Source organism: Hemibagrus wyckioides, linkage group LG21, assembly GCF_019097595.1.
Source record: "Hemibagrus wyckioides isolate EC202008001 linkage group LG21, SWU_Hwy_1.0, whole genome shotgun sequence".
NCBI lineage: Eukaryota > Metazoa > Chordata > Actinopteri > Siluriformes > Bagridae > Hemibagrus > Hemibagrus wyckioides.
In genome coordinates, this window is record NC_080730.1 from 9,129,886 (window position 1) to 9,147,772 (window position 17,887).

The window sequence follows — 17,887 nt, forward strand, 5'->3', positions numbered from 1 at the left end:
CTTTAACATCTTGCCATCTGGCAGAAGGTACAGGAGCATCCAGGCCACCATTAGCAGACTCCATGACAGTTTATTCCTTAAAGCAGTCAGATTACTCAACACCTTTCTGCTTTTTAATGCACATCTGGGCTAGTCAAATACCTAACCCAGTATGATTCACTTTACAAACCTACATCAGGTTTATACAGGTACATCAGGACTCATTTTTGCTGCCAATATGGCTGCTATGCTTATTGCTGGTACACTATCCAGTACTTTACAGTTTAAATGCCCTGTTTATTGTCCTGTGTATATATTGTCCTATTGTTCTCTTTTGTGTATTTGTGTACACTTTCATATTTGCACTTTATGTAGTCTTGTGCATTGTGTTGTACTCTGGTCCAGGAGAAAAAAACATTTTGGTCTAATGTACACAAGTTATATAGAGGAATGACAATAAAAACCCCACTTGGCTTGACGTGATTTGATGCTAAACATGATCTTTGCAGGCAGAACGCCAAGGCAAGATTAGAAAGTAACGTGTTGAAATGTATGTGAATGAAATGAACGCTAGAGTTTTCGACGTCTTTTGACAAGAGTCAGATAACAAATATTTATGTCCTCTGACTCGAATCCTACAACTGGAGCGTTGTTGTGATCACGACGTTTGATGACCGAGACCTTTTGGTTATGCTCCATTTCAAAAATATTTAAAAGAACTAGAATTTTTGGTATATTGATATTTGTTGCATATATTGAAGATTTACCACAATAGGCTAGGCTTATTTTATTTCATTTAACCTTTCTTTAGGGTTCCTCAGTCTTAAAGAGGCCAGGAAATCCAATGAAAAGCATACTCTTGACTGTTGTGTTGCATCTAAATATTAAATGTTGGTAACTTGCCAGCTATCTCATATTAACCTATTGTACCTTTAGGATCAGGACTGAAGCATGGGAAACAATACAATGCCAAATTACAGCACCATTAAACTACACTACACTAGTGGGGTCTAAACTGACTAATTTTATGGGTGCTGAAGTATTTCAGAGAGCAAAAGTATTAAAAGAAAAAATCCTGGAACTTAAAAATATAATAAAGCAGTGAAAGGAATGAGTGACACATTGGCCGCATTAATTTGTGAATTCATTGTGACTGAGACCAACACTTTCCTTATTCCACTTTTCAGCCATTTGAAATACATTACATTTCAATACAGCATCAATTCAACCTGTTCCACTCTTCTCCTTTCCCAACAGCATGCCTTAAAAAGTCAGGACTCGGGTGAGAAAGTTATAAAAAATATTTCATCTTTATATTTCAAGTTATAAAAGAGATCTTTATATCAATTTTGTCTCACCTTTACATCCTTCCTGCACAGGAAGACCTCCTAATCTCAGTCCCACAGGATGGTCTCAGACCAAAAATCCAGGCCTTGTTCACAGAGAAAAGACTTCATCTAATACTCAGGAGAAAAACAGAATCGTAAGTTTCAGTGTGTTTTGAAACCTCTTCTTTTAAAACTGCATGTTATAAAGTCACACGCCGTAGTCACTTCTTTAAGTTGGTTTTGATCTAATTGAGCAGTTGATCAGTGATGAAGGCTAGAGTGGACATGTGCTAAATATATAGTGGTTAGCATGTTCGCCTCACACCTCCAGCGTCCTGGGTTCGAGTCTCGCTCCCACTCACTGTGTGTGTGTGGAGTTTGCATGTTCTCCCCGTGCTTGGTGGGTTTCCTCCAGGTGCTCCGGTTTCCTCCCACAGTCCAAAGACATGCTTCTAGGCTGATAGGAGTCTCTAAATTGCCCGTAGTGTGTGATTGCGTGAGTGGATGAGTGTGTGTGTGTGCCCTGCAATGGGTCGGCACTCCGTCCAGGGTGTATCCTGCCTTGATGCCCGATGACGCCTGAGATAGGCTGAGAATAGATAGGATAAGCGGTACAGCGGTATCATGATGTTTAACACGCAGCAGGGTTGTTGTGGACAAAATAACTTTATATTCATGCTCTATTGTGCAAGCTTTGGTTTAAAACCATCTAATATTTAGTTCAAAATCTGTAAAACTACTTTTGTGAATTTTACTGCCCCTTTGGCCTAATAAAAGGTCTGCTCTTGTAATAAGAAATATTTCCAGAACAGTACAGTTCATCTTAAGAATGAATTTTGTGCTGGCATTATATATTTAATTTGATAATAAAATGTATTTTTGGCACATAGCTAGACTGGAAACATAATCGCATGATCCTAGTTGCGGTTTTTGCGAACTGGTTTCTGGTAATCATTTGATAAATCATTTTAATTTGTTGTCCATTGTTCCCTTTTTCGGCAGCATTTTTTGGGTTAAATCTCCTTGATACGTCATGGACTTCAGTTTATTTTACTGCAATCTCGTATCTTTTATTATAATTTGGTGACTTTTCTGTATATTCATTGTAATATTTCTAATTTGCATAATAATAGAATCTGCCTTTGTTGTTTAGGAGTAAAAGAATGTGCTTCTTTTATTTCTTTGTTCTAAATAAATCAATAATATTGGAAACTGATACTTAAAGCAGTTTTTTGGTGCGTCATTTGGGTGCAAAAACTGTACTTCCTTTCCCCTCAGCGGCCCAGGGAGAAGCGAGACTCTAGCTACTACTGGGAGATCGATGCCAGCGAGGTGGTTCTGCACTCCTGCATCGGATCAGGGACATTCGGGACAGTTTACAAGGGGAAATGGCACGGTAAGCATGACCGGTGTTCACCATAACATAGTGATTTTGGATTAATTTATAAGTTTTTAAATATTTCACCCTCTCGTGTGGGACTGATTGCAGAACAGTTGCTTTGGTTAGTTTTTACCTAAGCACATGAAGAACAGGAGATTTGTTGTGTCTTGGGTAAGTTTATTGCAAAGTGTCAGTGGAAATTGCACCATCCTTTATACACGCTGATGCTGCTTACTCTTCCCCTTCAGAAGCCTTGGATTATACAACATGCACTGTTGCATAAAGACTTCGGTTGTTTCTAATTGGTGAATATAAATAGGTATCATATAAGACTTTAGAATTTAAGCAGACAGCTTGTATACATTCATGTTCTATCTGTGTTTTTTGTTCAGATTGTGGCCTGGTTCTTCATACAGCTTTATTACTGTCAGTGCATTGCTTTTGCTTGCTGGTACATGCTTTTATGACATTTCTATGATTGTTTTTTAAGTTAGTGTTTTATATACGTATCAGGCATAACATTATGACCACCTGCCTAATATTGTGTTGGTTCCTCTTTTGCTGCCAAAACAGCCCTGACCCATCATGCACGGTGTATTCTGACACCTTTTTATCAGAACCAGCATTAACTTCTTCAGCAATTTGAGCAACAGTAGCTCGTCTGTCGGATCAGATCACACGGGCCAGCCTTCTCTCCCCACGTGCATCAATGAACCTTGGCCGCCCATGACCCTGTCTCCGGTTCACCACTGTTCCTTCCTTGAACCTCTTTTGATAGATACTGACCACTACAGACCGGGAACACCCCACAAGAGCTGCAGTTTTGGAGATGCTCTGATCCAGTCATCTAGCCATCACAATTTGGTCCTTCGTCAAACTCGCTCAAATCCTTACGCTTGCCCATTTTTCCTGCTTCTAACACATCAACTTTGAGGACAAAATGTTCACTTGCTGCCTAATATATCCCACCCACTAACAGGTGCCATGATGAGGAGATCATCAGTGTTGTTCACTTCACCTGTCAGTGCTCATAATGTTATGCCTGATTGGTGTATATAAATGCATTACAGCTTGTTAGAAAGCTTGGGTTAGAGCTTGGGCTAAAGGGTCAGACATGACAGGAAACTGCTGGAGGAGATAAGTTTAAGGGATTTCAAGGGCCCTAATGATGCATTTTGAAACTGTGTTGTGTATTATGCAATATGTGTTATATCTGTTGTTAAAGACATATAATATCAAACATGTCTTTGGGGAAGTAAACGCACTGATATGCTTTTTTACTATTTCCTGTTTTTATGAAGCAACAATAAACCTGAGGAAGTCCATTTGACTTGATCATAATGTGCATTGCGGTGAACATTATGATGAGCATTTTACATTTAGATAAATTAGTTATATTATGAGTAGCTCTGTTGCAGAAACAAGCGTTTCCTTGCTCGGGTTTGTCCTCGCTGGTGATGAAGGAGAGCGATTGACACTCTTTGCATAATGCGATTGCATGCCACTGACGCGCTCGGCCATCAGTATACTGGAAAATTGGACGTAATGCACTTAGATTATAATAATATCCTAAAATTCAAGACACAGTTGCAGAGATATTCTGCACCTCTTTCCTGTTTTTATCAGTGATGAAGTGGGGGCTCTGTAGAAGCTAGTGGTCTTGTTAGCAATTTTTTACAAAAAGAAGGTTCTTGTTCGCTGCAATATTAGGAAGCTGCATTAAGAGAGATTGCTCAGCAACTGATGAAACCTTTTCTGTGTGAAATGCGAGCATGCAGCAGGATCCAAAAAAGAGTTTACCATCTCTGAAACGGACATGCCTTGTCCTCTAATGCTCGTACTCTGTATTTATGCGATATAGAATTGAACTGTAGTTGTGTTCAGGTTAAGACTACAGATTGGTGAAGTTCCTGAAACAGCTGGCATTTGTAGTGATAGTGCAGTGTGTTCTGAAGTAAATTGCACCACAAGTAGGTTTGCCAAACTGGCACAAGAACAAACTCTTAACTAATAGCCTTTCAATTCGTTGGCCATTTTCTGCAAACATTCAAGTTCTTTTGAGTGACCGCTGCCATTTGAGTTTTCCTTTCAAACCCTTGCCCACCCTTTCTGGTTTACCCAGCCTTATGCATTGTTCAACTTCTGGCTTATAGCCAAGACAACTCGCATATAATAATGTAGTGTTGAGCTGTTCAACTCATGATGATTAACTGGACGTACTCTGTGCACCTCTTTTAGGTGATGTTGCTGTGAAGATTTTAAAGGTCAAAGATCCTACACCAGAGCAGTTTCAGGCCTTTCGCAATGAGGTGGCAGTTTTAAGGTGAGAGAGATGAGGAGATGCTTCTTCGGAGAGCTCATCCTGTAAAATCGCCATTCCTTGTCATGCCTCATGCAATTTTATGAAATTACCTTTCATGTACTATTAGCTCCTGACTATTGCTTGCACTACTTTTGCTCTCTGGAAAAAAAACATTTAGTTCTGGCTTGACCTAACATCTTGTATTTCTCTGATCTAATCACTACAGAAAGACTCGGCACGTCAATATCTTGCTATTCATGGGCTACATGACCCAAGAAAACCTGGCCATCGTGACCCAGTGGTGTGATGGAAGCAGCCTCTATAAACACCTGCATGTCCAGGACACCAAACTGCAGCTGTTCCAGCTGATCGACATCGCCAGGCAAACCGCTCAGGGCATAGAGTGAGTTAACAAAGGAAGGCTTTAGAGTTAACAATCATCAGCTCTACAGTCAAGTAATCTGTGAATATTGATGGTTATGGCGCTTCACTGGACGTGGCGTTACAGTAATAATGCTAAGGTTAGGATTGAATATTCATTGCGGTGTGTTGAGCAGAGAGTTGTGGACTTGAGAGCCGTGCTTAATGAGGTGGAGAGTCCTTTTCAAACAGTCTGCAGCATTTTGTGTTTTCCATAGTGGATGTTTGGACTTTTTCCACCCCATCAACAAGTGAATGTGTCTGTTTTTAGATAAGGGGAAAGAGTTCACTCAATATAGGGGTGTTTTCTATATAAACATAGAGGCATTTTTTTGCGCTTGAGAGAGAAAAGGATGGGTTTTACTGCAGTGCAGACAACAAATATAATGGTGTCAGTGTGTTGTGTTGTAGCTCACGGTTGACAGCGATGTTTTGTTTTTTAAAATATATTTCTTCCAGCTATTTGCATGCAAAGAACATAATCCACCGGGACATGAAGTCACAAAGTATCCTTTAAATAGTGAAGGACAATGAGGGCAAAGGTAACGCTTATAATGAAGTCTATGAAGACTCTCTTCTTCTGATGTCATGCCAGGCATTTTTTAATAAACTAATACCTAGCCAAACTTGCCAAAATAAAATAATAATATTAAAGGAATACGGGGCATGTGTTGAATGTTTGCCTCTAGGATTAGGGGTTTGATTCCCACCTCTGCCCTCTGCCTCTGCTGTGTGCACAGCTGTTTGCATGTTCTTCAGGGGTTTCCTCCAGGTACTCTGGTTTCCTCCTCTGTTCAAAGACATGTTGTAGGCTAATTGGCATCTCTAAATTGAGTGTGTGTGTGTGTGTGTGATTGTACCCTGTAGTGGGTGGGGACCTTGTCCAGGGTGTCCCCCACCTTGAGCCCAGGTGCACCCGTGCCTGTGTGTAGGATAATCAGTAATGCAGAATATTGATGGATGGATAGAATTTAAGGCATAGTTCGTACCCAGAGGAATAGTTTGGCACAAATTTTATTTACATTTCTGCCCACTCATTTATGTGATCAGACACGTAAGACATGTTTGTTTTATTACAGTGGAGCCATTCGTTGAAAGCAGCTAACCAGTAATCACTGACTATCTCTATATAGATGTACGAACATCTATAGTTTAGCCATAGTATTTATTTTTGACTATACTAGTAAACAGGAGACACCCATCCATCTGACTAAAAGGCAGTCGACTTAGAGACGGGAAATTTGAAAGCCGTGCACCTCTGAAAGGGTCTGCTTTCCCTTCACACCTACTGTATCTAGCTGAACCCTGACCTGTGAGTTCCCCACCTTCTTGTGAGCAAATGGAATGGACGTAGCTGGGACATTGGGCTATTTGTTAATTTGACATTAAAATAGCCGAGCTGTAAACTCACTACTTAGTCACATTGGATTTTTCCCTGTCTGTATTTTGTTGTTGTTGGTGGTGATGGTTGTGGAGGACATTGGCACACACATGAATCATAGTAAAATTTACCATCTGTCCACTAACGCACGCTGGGGGTTTTGTGGTAAAATTCGTCCAGTGAGTGGTGGTTCAGCAGGTGGAAACAGTTTGTTATTGAGTGGTGAGAGGACAGGGGGCTGAAAGGAAGTCTGCTGTAACTCCAAGAGACAATTAAGGTAACCAGAAAATCACCTAAAAATGCACAACATGTAGGTCACTGGGGTATGAGTGGGGGTCTTACACATGTCAAGCGAAAAAAAGAAATCTGGGGGGGCATAATGGAAAAAGAGCCGGTGATGTTTTTACAGTCGTCTGTGAGAGTTTGTTTATGATGCAAATATTCTAGTCTCCATTGTGGTCAGTATACCGGTTGGTCATGGGTCAGAGAACAGCAGTTAAACAATAGTGGGCAGTGGCATGTAGTTGCCAGGATTATTTGGTGCAAGGTGCTCATGGTTCTGAGAGTTATTTCAGCCCTTAAATCACATGTCTAGACATTTTCCTCCACGAAGGCTTAACAGTGAAGATCGGAGACTTTGGTTTGGCCACCGTGAAGACACGGTGGAGCGGCTCGAATCCAGTAGAGAAGCTGTCGGGATCCATTCTTTGGATGGTAGGATTTAAAAAAAAGCAAATATTTTTACTTGATTTGACCTTATTGTACTTATCCAACAGAAAAAGGAAGTGAAACAAGCTTTAGTGCACTAATAGCAATGTAACATTTCTGTGCTGCAGGCTCCTGAGGTGATCAGGATGCAGGACAGTAATCCATACAGTTTCCAGTCGGACGTCTACTCCTACGGTATTGTGCTTTATGAGTTGATGACCGGCGAGCTCCCATATTGTAGAATTTCAGGAGACCAGGTAACTACACGAATCACGGCGAATTATAGTTTGCTCTCATTTGTGAAATTCTGATGCATGCAAATTGGTAAGAAAAAAAGCTGTGTTAAACTGCAGAATTATAGGAACAGATAGTCTTAAAGAAAAATAAAATGCCAAGCATTCTTTTGTGAAGCTTTTCCAGGCTTCTTTCAGTTCAGTAAGTTTTCTACCTTCACTCTCCTCTTCAGGAAGTGAAATGCTGCTCGATCGGGTTAATGTCTGGTGACTGACTTGGTCATCGTAAAACCTTCCACTTGAAGACGTATGCAATGCAAGTCATACATGAATGCCGTTGAGGTTCATGAGCAGTGACTCCACGTTGGTTTGTTATAACTTCTGCAGAGCCCAGATGCTAAATTTAGCCTCAGACATGAGTGGGCACTGGGCATCCAGCTCTGCTTGGTAATTTGTGGCAGAGGAGCCTCCCTCATGCATTTCTTTAGACAAACTGCATTCTCATGGCCCAAGCCTGGCAACTTTCAGCTCACTCAGCCCAAGCGTCTAATCGCTTTTGCATATTTGGTAAAGAATGCTGATTTTTTTAAAAAAAAATTTTCTTGCTGGCTTTTCAGCCTGGAGAAGCTTAATTCTGCATAATGGATGTATATTACATGCTGGAATAATTCTAATCATCTCTTTTGTAGATCATTTACATGGTAGGAAAAGGTTACTTGTCTCCAGACCTAAGCAAGCTGTATAAGAACTGCCCCAAAGCGATGAAGAGGCTCGTCGCCGACTGCATTAAGAAGTCGAAAGATGACAGGCCGCTGTTTCCTCAAGTAAATCACTGTTATGTTTAATCATGGAATGTGTTAATCAGCACTGTTTAACTTCAGCTCTGTCAGAAACCAGTCCCTTTTGGATTTCACAGATTTTTTTTTTTTGTGATTTGTTTCAGTCAGAAATAGCAGTTTTTAAACATTTTCAATGGTACCTACAGATTAGCCCAAATGGTCCTTATCTGTGGAAAATCTACAGTGATTTTGAAAATTGCAAAATCCTGGATATACTGAGAAACTATTACACTACAGTGCTTTTAAATTCTCAAATCTGATTGGTCAGTAGTGCCAGCTGTAATTTAAATGATAGGTTAATATTAACATGCTCTTTTTCGATCATGTCTGTAGGAACTTAAAGACTAAACTGTAATACCAAACTTATTAAACAAGGTTTAAACGTTTATGTAAATTCTATAAATGTCAAGGACGGTCGGGGGCGTCGTACTGTGTATGGTTGTGTACGCAACGACACAAGTGATAACAGGAAGCAAGTCGTGTCACAGATGTTTCACAAGATGAGATTTAACTACAAAAGGATAAAAAGTATGTGTTTTATTTATAAGTGAAAAATTGTAATATTTGGCAAATCACTGTGTTAGAAAAGGAGTAAACGCTTTGGAAAAAGTGCTGTTAATAGAAAATCAAAATCAGAGTGGCATCATACTTCCTTGGTGTTGCTTATTTTCCCATAACGGCATGCCTCAGGATGATTTATACCTTAATTACGCTCTGTTAATAATTTTACCATCAAAAAAGTCCTATAAAGGCAGGTCATCCTTTTAAAATTTGATAAAATTGTAATTTTAATTGGCTTGCTTATTAGGGAGAAATTTAAATTTATATTTAAACATATTTTTTATTCTGAATTTTTGTATTTCTGTAAAGCTGCTTTGAGATAGATAGGTGTCCATTGTATACATACACTATTGAATCAAATTGAGTATAATCTAATTTATTTTCAAGTGATCATATATACAGTTTTTACAATATAACAGTGGCAGTAATGGATGGATAGATAGACGGACGGACGGACGGATAGACGGACGGACGGATAGACGGACGGACGGACAGATAGACGGACGGATAGATAGATGGATAGGCCGGAGCGGGCAGACGGCAGGCAGGCAGACAAAGGTAAATAAGAATGATTGAGCAGGCAGATAAAGCAGGCAGGCAGGCCAGATAAGCAGGCTGCGGCAGATGGACAAAATGAACAGAGCAGACGAGAATGGAAATGAGCGGAGCAGGCAGGCAGATGGAAATAAACCCAGGCAGCGAGACTGCGGATAGGTAAGCAGGCAGGCAGATAAAATAAACAGAGCAGGCAGATAGGAAATAATACGGCGAGCAGGCAGAATAATGTGTCGATAAACAGGCAGGCAGATGGAAATGAATATTAGACAAAGCAGGCAGACGGGCAGATAAGCAGGCAGGCAGGCCAGATCGCGCAGGCAGGATCCCAGGCGAATAGAAGCGGGCGGACAGGCAGATAAACGCGAACAAGCGAGCGAACAAATCGAAACAAAGATAAACCAGGCAGGCAGGCGGATAGATAAGCAGGCGAGCGAATAGATGAGCGGGCAGACAGATGGAAGCGAGCGGGCAGACAGATAAATAGAAAGAAAGGCAGGCAGACGGGCAGAATGGTAAAGAACTCGAACAAATAAATGAAGCGGAAGAGCGAACAAATGGAAATGAGCAGGCAGGCAGGCGAATAAATAGGCGAGGCGAATGGACGAATAAATAGATAGATGAAGCAGGAGCAGATAAGCAGGCAGGCAGATAGACTGAGCAGGCAGGCGAGCGAATGGAAATGGAGCAGGCAGGCGGAAGAGATAGAAACAGGCGGAGCGAATGGAAATGAAGCAGGCAGACAGGACAGAATAAATAGAAGCAAATAAATGGACAAGCAGGCGAATGGAAATAGGCAGGCAGGCAGACAAGATAATAAACAGGCAGAGCGAACAAATAAACGAGCAGACGGAAATAAGCAGGCGAATAAATGAGCAGGCGGGCAAATAAATAAACGATCAGGCAGGCAGGCGGGCGAACGAATAAATAGATGAGGCAGGCGACTGACGGAAATAAACGAGCGAATAAATGGAGAGCAGGCGAGCGAACAGACAAATGATAGGCGAGCGGAGGAAGAGATAAGCAGGCAGGCGAATGACTTTTGAATGAGCAGGAGACAGAAAAGACGGACAAATAAAATAAATAGACAGAAGCAGGCAGATATGAAACCCAGCAAGCAGGCAGATAGGCAGGACGAACAAATAAATAGGCAGACAGGCAGGCGAGCGAATGACCTAAATGGATAAGCGAGGCAGGCAGATAAATAAGCGGAGGCAGATAAATGGGCAGGGAGGCAGGCGAGCGGAATGGAAATGAGAGCAGGCAGACAAAACAAAGGTAATAAATAAATAAATGGATCTGACTCGAGGCAGGCAGGCAGGCAGGCAGGCAGAGCAGGCAGGCGATCTATCTGGAAATAAAATAGGCGAGCAGGCACCCGAATGAAATAAACAGGCGAATGGAATCGATGATGGACCGAGCGAGCGAACAAATAAATGAGCGAGCGAGACGGAAAGAGATAAACAAGGCAGGCAGAATAAATGGACGGAGCGAAACGAAAAACTAAACAAATAAATAGACAGAAGCAGGCAGATAAGCAGACACGAAGCAGGCAGGCAGATAGGCAGGCAGACGGAAATGGAAATAGGCAGGCAGGCAGGCAGGCTCAAATAGATACCAAGCAGGCGAGCGAATGGAAATAACACGACCGAACCTGGAGATAGAGCAGGCAGGCAGGCGAACCTGATAAATGACTCGATAGAGCAGGACGAACGAAAATAGAAAGGCATAGACAAATAAATAGGCTGAGGCGAACGGGCAGGCGGAGACATGAGCAGGCGACACAGAAAGATAAGCAGACAAACTAGATAAGCAGGCAGGCGGGACAAATAAATAGAAATAAATAAATAAATAAATAAATAAATAAAATAAATAAATAAATAAATAAATAAATAAATAAATAAATAAATGAAATAAACAGACCAGACAGGCAGGCAGGCAGAATCGAATAAATGAACAAGCAGACAAAGATAAACCAGGATCATAATAAACAGAGCAGATAGATGCCACGGGCAAGACAGGCAGCGAACGAGCGAGGCGAATAAACAGGCAGGCAGGCAGGCAGATGACGGCTCAAATGAACAAGCAGACAAAATGATAGACAAACGGGAACAGAGACAGATGGCAAATAGGCAGGCAGGAGCGGAGCAGATAAACGAGGCGGAGCAGGCGATGAGACCCGAGCAGGCAGATAAGCAGGCCAGGCCAGATAAACGAGCGAATATAATAGACAAGCAGACAAAGAATATGGAATAGGCAGGCAGATAAGCAGGATCTGAGGCAGATAGACGAGGCAGGCAGGCGAATAAATGAGCGAATAAACAGGCAGGCACGGGCAGCATTTCTTCAAGTGCAAATGAATAGGCAGATGATAGATAAGCAGGCAGGCAGAATAGAAGCAGGCGAGCAGACAAATAGACAGAGGCAAAATAAATAAATGACAGAGCATTCGACCAAATAGGAAATGAAGCGGGCAGATAAATAGATGGAAATAGAAGCGGACGGAGGCAGGCGAATGGAAATGAGCGAGCGAGACTGGAATGCGATAATGGAGCGAGCAGGCAGGCGGATAAATAGGCAGGCAATGGACCGGATGAGCAGGCAGATAAATGAAGCGCAGGCCCAGATAAAATAGGCGAATAGATTGAGCGAGCAGACTAGGAAATGAGAGCAGGCGATAGGAAATGGAAAGGCAGGCAGGCAGGCGGAGCGGGCGTCCGAATAGATGAGCAGGCAGGCAGGCGAGGCGAATAAATGAGCAGGCAGGCAGGCGAGGCAGCGAAATAGATGGAAATGAGCGAGGCAGATAGATTTGAGGCGAATAGAGAAACCGAGCAGATAAATGGGCGAACTGATGAATGGATCTAGGCAGGCGAGATCTGATCTGGGCGGGCAGATGGAGAGCGGGCGAGCCGGAATGGAAATGGGCAGGCAGGCAGGCAGGCGAGATAGATAGGCAGGCAGGATCGGCGGGCGGGCAGATGGATAGATGAGGCGATCGGGGCAGATAAGCGAGGCCCAGAATAAGCAGGCAGGCAGACAAGCAAACGCGAATCAAATAGGCGAGGCAGGCAGGCAGGCGAGATAAATGCGATAGATCAGGCGGTGCACGATATAGATAAGACGGGCAGATGGAAATGGAAGTGACAGGCAGGCAGGCGAATAGATGGAGCGGGCGGACAGAAAGATATAAATAAATAGATGAATAAGCGGGCGAGCCCAGGCGGGCAGGCAGGCAGGCAGGCAGATAAGACTCAGGCAGGCGACTCGGCAGGCAGATGAGGCACCTGAGCCCAGGCACGAATAAACGAGCGAGCGAACAAATAAATGAGCAGGCAGATAAGCGAACGGACAGACGAAAGGCCAAATAAATAGGCAGGCAGATAAGCAGGCAGGCAGAAAAAACTAAACGAACGACAAATAAACAGACAGGCAGACAAACAAATAAATAAATAAATAAAATAAATAAACCAAATAAATAAATAAATAAAATAAATAAATAGATGGATTGATAAAATAAATAGAAATAAATAGATAGGCAAACCCGAATAAGCAGGCAGATAAACGAGCGAATAAATAGACAGAAGCAGGCAGGCAGGCAGATGAAGCAGGCAGGCAGGCAGACGAAGCTTGAGGCAGGCAGGCAGGCAGATAGATAAATAGACAAACGGAACAAATGAATAAATAGACAAACAGACAGAGGCAAATAAATGGACCAGACCGAATAAGCGAACTGAGACAGATAAGCAGGCAGGCAGATAGCAAACGATCGCAAACCAGATAAACAGGCGAATAAATGGGACAAACAGACGAAATAAATGAAGCGAGCAGATAAGCAGGCAGGCAGGCGAATAAATGAGCGAATAAGCAGGCAGGCGAGGCGAACCAAGAAATAAATAGATAGCGAATGAATAAGCAGGCAGGCAGATATTAAGACGAGCAGGCAGACGAAATAGGCAAAATAAATAAATAGGCAGGCAGATGGAAATAAATAGGCAGGCGAATAAATAGATAAAATGGATCAGGCAGGCGAGCGAATGGAAATGAAGCGAGCGAATAAAATGAAACCAGGCAGATAAATGGATCGGCAGGCAGGCAGGCAGATAAATGGGCGACGAGCAGATAAATAGGCAGGGACCGAATGTGATGGAAACTGGAGCAGGCGAGCAGGGATAGATAGGCAGGACCGAATAAATAGGCAGGCAGACGGATAGGCACGACGGACGAATAAAATGGAGGCAGGCAGATGGAAATAGGCGATCTGAATGAGCGAGCGAATGGAAATGAGGCAGGCGAATGAAATGAGCGAGCGGGGCAGGCAGAATAGACAGGCAGGCAGACCGATAGAGCAGGCAGGCAGATAAATGGAGCGAGCGAGCAGATAAACAGGCAGGCAGACAAATAAATCAAACAAATAAATAAATAAATAAATAAATAAATAAATAAATAAATAAATAAATAAATAAATAAATAAATATGGAAATAGATAGGCAGGCAGATAAACGAGGCAGATAAGCAGAGGCGAATAGTGAAATAGACAAGCGACGGGCCCGGAGGCAGATAAGCAGGCAGGCAGGCGACCTGACAGAAGCAGGCACAGAGCAGGCAGGCAGATGAATGATAGCCGACAAGATAGACGGAAGGTAGAATAAAATGAACAAGCAGACGAGAATAAATAGAGCGACTGATAAGCAGGCGAGCAGATAAGCAGGCAGGCAGAATAAGCGAGCGAGCAGATAAACGAGCAGAATAAATGGGACAAGCAGACGGACGATAAATGGAGCCCAGGCGAACGAATAAGCAGGCAGGCGGGCAGATGAAATAGGCGAATAAACGAGGCAGGCAGGCAGACGAAAATAAATAGATGGACGAATGGGCAGATAGATAAGCAGGCGAGGCGAATAAGCAGGCAGGCAGACAAATAAACAAGAATAAATAGATAGGCAGGCAGATGGAAATAGATGACAGGCAGATAAATAAATGGAATAAATGAGAATCGACAGGCAGGCAGATAGATTTGGATAATAGGCGAGCGAATAAATGGACGCGAGCGAATAGATGGAGCAGGCGAGGCGAGGCGAATGGAAATAAACAGGCAGATGGATAGTAATCGGGCCGGAGCTGACCTGATGAAATGGAGCAGGCAGGCAGGACGAATGAGATGGAGCGAGCAGATGGAAATAGGCAGGCGATCTGGACCTGGAATGAAACGAGCAGACCTGGAAATGGGCGAGCGAATAGGTGAACGGCAGATAGGCGGAGCAGAATAGATGGGCGAGGCAGAATGGACAAGAGGCGAGCGACCTGAGGCAGATGGAGGCGGGCGAGCCTTGAATGGAAATAGGCGAGCGAGCCGAATGGAAATGGAGGCAGGCAGGCGAATAAACAGGCAGATAGGCGAATAATGGGACGGCAGGGCTGGAGCGGATAGAAGCAGGCGAATCAAATGAGCAGGCAGGCGGGCGGAGCGAGCAGGCAGGGCAGGCGAACAAATGAGCTGAGGCGGGCAGGCGGGCAAATGGAGCCCAGGCAGGCGGCGGGACAAATGGTGAGACAGGAGCGGACTGAACAAATAGGCAGGCAGATGTCAAACGGAGCAGGCCCGATCGGACAGATAGCGAGCAGGCAAAGCGAGCGAACAGAATAAATAGGCAAGCGAGCAGGCAGGCAGATGGTAAACGAGCGAACAAGCGGAGCGGGCAGGCGAAGCGAAATGAGGCAGGCAGGCGAATAGAAATGGAAGGCGAGGCAGGCAGGCAGATAGATGAAACTGAGCAGACAGACGAAATGGAAATGAACAAACGGGCAAAATAAAATAGGCGGAATAAGCAGGCCCACGAGCCCAGATAAGCGAGGCAGGCAGATAAGCGAGCCTGAGCGAGATAGACGAGCAGGCAGGCAGATAAACGAAAAGCAGGCGAATAATAAATGAACGAAAGCGGGACAAAGATAAATAGGCGACCAGATAAGCAGGCAGGCAGGCAGATAGATGGAAATGAAGCGAATAAGCAGGCAGGCGAGACGAACGAAACAAATAGATGGAGCAGATAGAATAAGCAGGCAGGAGCGGAATAAGCGAGCTTGAGCGAACAGATATAGGCACAAGGCAAATAGATGATCGCCAGGCGAGCGAATGAAATAAATGAGCGAGCAGAATATGGATAGGATAGACAAATGAGCAGGCAGGCAGGCAGATAAATGAGGCAGGCAGGAACTTGGAAATGGGCGAGCAGATAGATGGACGGGCGAGGCAGGCGAATAGATGTGACGAGGCATCGGATATTCGATAGGCGAGCGGATAGGAAATGGGCAGGCTTGCCGGGCCTTGATAGATGTAGGCAGGCGACCGATATGAGCGGGCGAATGGAAATGGGCGAGGCGAATGGAAATGAAGCAGATGAGCGAGCGGATGGAAAATGGCGAATCGTGGCGAATGGAAATGAGCAGGCGGGCGAGCAGATGGGCGGGCGGGCAGATAAATGGAAGCAGGCAGGCAGATAGATGGGCAGGCGGGCTGAGGCGAATGCGGGTAGGCGAATAGGTAGGCAGGCAGGCAGATAGAAGCGGGCGAATGGAAAGAAAGTCGACTGGCAGGCAGGCAGGCAGGCAGAGCAGGCAGGACGGGAAGCCAGACAGGTAGGACGAGCCCAGGCACGGATTTGACAGGAGCGGGCAGGCAGGGACAAATGAGACGGAGCGAGCAGACATGGACTGAGTGAGCGGGCACAGGCGCGGATAGACGGCAGGCAGGCAGGCAGATGACGATTGAAACGAGCGAAGCGGAGGCAGACAGGAAATGGAGCGAGCAGGCAGATAAATAAGCAGGCAGACAGAAGCAGGCAGAGCAGGCAGATAAAATAGGCAGGCAGGCGAATGGAAATGGGCAGGGCAGGCAGATAGATGGCAGGCAGGCGGAGCAGGCCGAGATCGAGCGGAAGCAGGCAGGCAGGCAGGCAGATGGACAGGGCGGAGGCAGATGGGCGAGGCGAGCGAATGGATAATAGATGGAGCGGGCGGGCGAGATGGAAGATGAGCGAGCGGACGGGCGAGGCGAATAAATAGGCAGGCAGGCAGGCGAATAAGCCAGCGAGCAGGCACGGAATAAGCAGGCGAACAGATTAAACGGGCAGGCAGGCAGGCAGGCGGGCAGACAAACCGTATGGGCGGGCGAATGGTAAATGAGCAGGCAGGCGAATGGAAATGGGCAGGCAGGCAGGGCGGAGTCGGATGGAAATGGGCGGGCGGAGCGGCAGGCAGGACGGCCAGGCAGGCGGAGCTGAGCGAGGCCGAGCAGGCGATTGACAGACAGGTAGGGCGAGCGAATGAGTAGGCGAGCGGGCAGGCGATATTGGAAATGAGCGGGCGGGCGAGGCGAGCCGATGTGAGCAGGCGGGGCGGGCGGAAAGCGGGCGAGGCAGATGGCAGGCTAAACGGAGCAGGCGGGCGAGGCAGGCGAATTGGCGAGCCAGGCGAGCAGGCAGCCCGGGCGAGGCGGACGAACAGGTATGGGCGAGGCGAATAAATAAATGACGGCAGGCGGATAGGCAGATGGAAATCAGAGCAGGCGGGCGATGGCGAATGGACCAAATAGGCAGGCAGGCGGGCAGATCGGACTGAAGCAGGCAGGCAGGCAGGCGAATGAGCAGGCAGGCAGGCAGGCCAGATGGAAGCGGATGCGAGCCTGAGGCAGAGCGGGCAGGCAGGCGGGCAGGCAGACAGGCAAATGGGCGAATAAGCAGGCGAGGCGACGGCAAATAGGCAGACCTGAATAAGCAGGCAGGCAGGCAGACGATATAGCAGGCAGGCAGACAGAAACAAAGGCAAAATAGATGGAGCGGAGCGGAGCGGGCGAATAAATACGAGCAGATAAATCCTGGAATGATGATGATAAGCAGGCGAATGAGGCAAACGGAGGCTGGAGACAGATAGAAGCGGGCGAGGCGGATACGGAATGGAGCGAGGCGAACAGAGTAGAAGCGGAGCGAAGCAGACAGGAAATAGGATGATTGGCAGATAAACTGGACAGGCGAACTGCCAAATGGAATGGGCGGATGGATAGGCGGGCGGGCGGACAGGTAAACGCCAGGCAGGCGGCGAGGACAGGATGGAGCGGGCGAGCCTTGAATAGACCGACAAGCCGAGCCGGAATAAGCAGGCAGGAGCGAGGCGAGATAAGCAGGCAGGCGACGCAGATAAGCGA

General features: G+C 45.3%; 1 protein-coding gene across 1 annotated transcript in view; it reads left to right on the forward strand.

The window, feature by feature from the left end:
- The window catches only part of raf1b (Raf-1 proto-oncogene, serine/threonine kinase b), a 36,447-nt gene that overhangs the window by 15,151 nt on the left and 3,409 nt on the right, over positions 1-17,887 (forward strand). Inside the window, exons 8-16 of the mRNA XM_058373143.1 lie at positions 1,237-1,261; positions 1,359-1,462; positions 2,586-2,703; positions 4,927-5,011; positions 5,217-5,393; positions 5,870-5,916; positions 7,387-7,505; positions 7,628-7,756; positions 8,422-8,556. Coding sequence (XP_058229126.1) covers positions 1,237-1,261; positions 1,359-1,462; positions 2,586-2,703; positions 4,927-5,011; positions 5,217-5,393; positions 5,870-5,916; positions 7,387-7,505; positions 7,628-7,756; positions 8,422-8,556 — 939 coding nt within the window. The remainder of the gene's footprint in view (positions 1-1,236; positions 1,262-1,358; positions 1,463-2,585; positions 2,704-4,926; positions 5,012-5,216; positions 5,394-5,869; positions 5,917-7,386; positions 7,506-7,627; positions 7,757-8,421; positions 8,557-17,887) is intronic.